The 4207-nt window shown below is 56.6% G+C and overlaps 1 protein-coding gene across 1 annotated transcript; it reads left to right on the top strand.

The window, feature by feature from the left end:
- Positions 1 to 1486: 1486 nt before the first annotated feature.
- LOC127749333 (protein takeout-like) lies at positions 1487 to 4207 on the top strand. The gene is made up of 5 exons (XM_052267163.1): positions 1487 to 1777; positions 2753 to 2993; positions 3145 to 3278; positions 3368 to 3517; positions 3616 to 4207. The coding sequence occupies exons 1-5, from the start codon at positions 1675 to 1677 to the stop codon at positions 3765 to 3767; spliced, it is 780 nt and encodes a 259-aa protein (XP_052123123.1). The 5' UTR covers positions 1487 to 1674; the 3' UTR covers positions 3768 to 4207.

Here is a 4207-nt window from a genome sequence, read left to right as displayed (position 1 = left end):
CGGGCGGGGCAGGTTGGGTGCGAAGGGGAATGCCTCGCCCTACGACGCGTAGCTCTGCTGGTGACGGGCGACTTCCGAAGGTCATTGTCCTACACGTCCTACAGGGCACAGCCGTTCGTTGGCTTAACGCAGCGTGCAGATCTCAAAGAGGCGTGTTCAATATTCCCAGTGGGCGGCGTGAAGACAGTCGACGCAAGTGCAGCAGGCTGACAACGTCTCGCCACGCGCTAGCCCCGCGCCGAACTGGTCCAGGGGCTAGAAGTGCGTCGTGCGTCAGCACGTCCCGGTAATGGTCACTAAGTCCACGTTCGATTCGCTCCCATTTGCACGGCGCGCGCCAATGTTTCGGAAGTGATAGTCGGCCACGCCCCGGCCAGCAGACCGGCCCGCCCGGCCCGGCGCGGTGGGCCGAGCGACCAGCCGGGCCGGGCCGGGTGCGTAAGGCACCAATGGACTCCCGTGGACTCCTGCCGTCAAACCGGTTGACTGGCATCATTTTGAAGCTCACCGCGCCAGTGACCCAATGAGGAACAGGCTAGGCCTCCGGCAATACGGTTTTGTTCAGTTGTTGATTAATTAGGATTTTAATTCAGCTTTCAATCATCAGGCTGTTAAAACGGATATACCCGGGCGGGCGGGCGACTCTGAATGTGCTGTCCTGAGACGGCCTGTGTCGCCACTCTGACCCGGCCACTCTAGTCACATGGTCCCTGATCTAAACTCGGAATAAATTCAAGCAAACTCAGCCAACCACACACTCGAGGGCCCGCTCTGTGCTCTATCGAGTGAGGAGAGGGAGGGGACTTTGCCCTCTGGTAGAGACAGTCTTTAGGCGAATGTCTAAAAACTCGATACGAATCAACAAAATATAATTATGTAAGCTGCAACGATGTACTAGAAATTTTCAATGCACTGTGATGGTGTACGTTAGGCCCCTGCTAGTGCGCCGTTAGTTGTATCAGTTGATTGGTCCATTCCAACTGTCCGTTCATCATTACCACCGGCATAGAATAACGTGCAGAGGTGCAGCCGTGCCCTATAACGCTATGCCTTACAATTTTCCACCCAGCTTCCAGCAGGCCAGATCTTGCTCCACCTCTTCTACTCCTCCTGCGAACACTTTCTCCACTTGTCGCTCAGCACAGCGCAAGGCGGCGCTTGCTTCTCTCCGGAGGGAGGGGGCAGGGCAGGGGGTTACGGGGAGGGGGGAAGAGACCGACCAAGGGTCGGGGCAGAGGGAGGGGCGGGGAGGGGTGGGGGTGCGGCGGGGGCGATGCTGTAGCGGAGCAGCAACAGGCCGCGGACAGGAGAAGAGGGCAGGCGGGGCGGGGCAGGGTGGGGCAGGGCGGGGCAGGGCGGGGCAGGGCGGCAGGGGGCTGCGCCGGCCTGTAACTGTAATAAACCAGGAGCATAGCGCCTGGACGTAACGCCCCGGCCCGGCGGAGGGAGGGACCCGAGGGAAGGCCCAGGAGGGGAGGGTGCTGGCGGTGGTGCTGGCGGTGGTGCAGGCGCAGCGCGCGGCCCGGGTCCCTCAAACACGCCCCGGACGTGCAGCGGCGCAGAGCTAAGGCGGCATTTCCTACCGTACGCCCTGCGGTACGGGTCGCGTGAGGAGGAACTCCCGAGTGGACCAGACAGACCGACGATCACCCCGACGCCGCCGCCGCCGCCAACATGCGCAGCCACCTCGTCCTTGCCGCCTTGCTGGTCGGCGCCGTCGCCGTCTCGACGGGAAGCAAAATCCGCTTCGAAGACCTCAAACTCGTCAAAGAAAAGCGTGAGTTGATGCCCGTGTTTTAAGAACGTCTCTTTCGAGATGTTTATTCTATAGTTGGTGTTGTGTTGATAGTTTTGCTTTCCCGTGCGGTTCAGTGCCGGGTAGTTTTCTGGTGTTGTTGTGCCACCGGGTATACTTCGGTAAGTGAGAGGGAAATCTGACGCAGGAGTTCGACGGGTCGTCGGGTGCAGTAGACAGACAGGTGACGTGCCGAAGCACGTTATGTCGTGTGAACTGAAATAATCATGTACTGCATTGCATACGTATGGCGCTTTGCGAGAGGATTTGAGGGTCAACATAAATGACCTCAGAGATCCACGGATAGGGACGCGGTCCAGGTCAGTATGACCAACTGGCCCACTTCCCCCTTTGCGCTCGTGCCCCGTGCCCCGTGCCCCATGCCCTGGCGTGGCCTGGCGTACCCTGCCCCGATCGACTTCTGCCTCCAGCCAGCCTAACTCTGGCCGGACCGGCGGGTTACGTAACCGTTGAATAACATGCCATCCCGCTAGCATCCCGACCCGACACGGCCGGCCCGGGCCGGTCCGGTCCAGTCCAGCCTTACATGAGCGTCAAGTTGGCTTCATCAAAGGCGCCCGCACCACAGGCGCGTTGAGCAGGTGGCCTACCCGCAGCGCCCACAAGGCGCTTGCGCTCGGCTCCCGCCTCACAGGCGTGTTGAGCAGGTGGCCTACCCGCAGCGCCCACAAGGCGTTTGGGCTCGGCTCCCGCCCTCACAGGCGTGTTGAGCAGGTGGCCTAACCACAGCGCCCACAAAGCGCTTGGGCTCGGCACTTGCCTCACAACTATGTTGAACAGGTTTCAGTTCGTGTGAAGTATATAGAAATACTTTAACGGGTATAGCGACCCGAATAATTCAAGTACCTGCATCTCGGTTGCCTTACGCACAGTCGAAACGAAAAATGCAGCACAGCTACGGCCAGATTATGATTCTGACTTTTTTTTTAATTTCAGCCGAATGGCTTCTGACTTGCGAGAAGAGTGACCCCAACATCAACGAATGCCTTCGCAAGTCCTTCAACCACATGATCCCCGCTCTTGCCAGGGGCATACCCGAGCTCGGCGTCCACAAGTTCGAGCCGCTGTTCGTGGACAGGATCGGCCTGCAGAAGGGCAACGGTGGAGTCATCATCAACGGTGCATTCAGGGACATGAATGTGCACGGGCCGAGTAACGCGACAGCCACCTATGTCAGGTGGGTGTGGGGTTGCAAACGCGCAAGAAATGTGCAGGGTGTTAGTGTATCGAACTTAGTTTTAACACGAACGGAGGTGGGTAGCCCGGGTTAGCCCTCTGCCTTTCGTGGAGGTTGTTGCCGGTCATTGATCCCTGTCACTGCTCTGCAGGCTGGATTTTAACAAGAAAGTGTATCATCTCGGGGTCAATATCCCTACTATCCGCGTGGACGCCAACTACATCATCGACGGGCAGATCCTGCTGCTGCCACTGGTCGGCGAGGGCACCGCCAGGCTCAACCTCCGTAAGGCCCTTGCTCGTCGCCAGCAAACCTAGGAACAAAATCACTTGGGTCCTTTGCGTTTCCTGTTCACCAGTCCATCGTTTGCGCAGGTAATGTCACGTGCTCGGCAACGTGTGACGTCGACTTCCCCGAAAAGGAGGGCCAGAAGGTGATGTGGTTCAAGAACATACACGTGGACTTCTCCGTCGGAGACATGCGCATCCACCTCAACAACCTCTTCAACGGAAACAAAGTGCTTGGTGCGTCCGCCCTCATTATACCTCCCAAACCTAATTTACCAGAGCGATAGGGGGCAGCATATATTGCGACATCGATGAAACGCTTCCTTGTGTTGCAGGTCGCACCGTCAACCAGTTCCTCAACAAGAACTCCGTCGAGGTAATTGGTGAGCTCCGCGAGGAGCTCGGTCGCGCTCTTGGAGAGGTCTTTCTGCCCATCCTGCAAAAGGCGTTCGGGCAGATACCCACGCGCTACTGGCTGACGGAGTAACCGAGCCGCGCTTAGTCTTTGGAACAAAACTTCGCCCCACACTGGCCGGACACCCTGACGCTCCGCCGTGGACGATGAGATGCACCGAGCAAGACTGATTCCTAGAAAAATGTTCTCGTAACCTGTCGAAAATCTGCAATTGTTGAGTTTTGTCGCTTCCCCTATACAGCACTCGGGAAATATCTGACACGACATACAAAACACAAAAAGCACCACTGTGATATACATTAGCGCCATATTATTAGCGTATTTTTTAGTGTTTTGCGACTACATCTGCATACATTATTAAGGGGCCCTTTATGTAATTGAATAGCCCTTTGCAAACACTCTGGAATACAGGCGTGTAATATTATAATTTATGTACCACAAACCATACCTCGAGCCGAAAGAAAGACAATGTAAACAAATTTATTTTAATAAAGAGTTTGTTTTTGTTTGTT

This window comes from Frankliniella occidentalis, unplaced genomic scaffold (assembly GCF_000697945.3).
Source record: "Frankliniella occidentalis isolate FOCC.00 unplaced genomic scaffold, Focc_3.1 Scaffold47, whole genome shotgun sequence".
Classification (NCBI taxonomy): Eukaryota; Metazoa; Arthropoda; class Insecta; order Thysanoptera; family Thripidae; genus Frankliniella; species Frankliniella occidentalis.
Note: the sequence above shows the minus strand (reverse complement) of the source record. Positions and strands in the feature narration are given on the sequence as shown.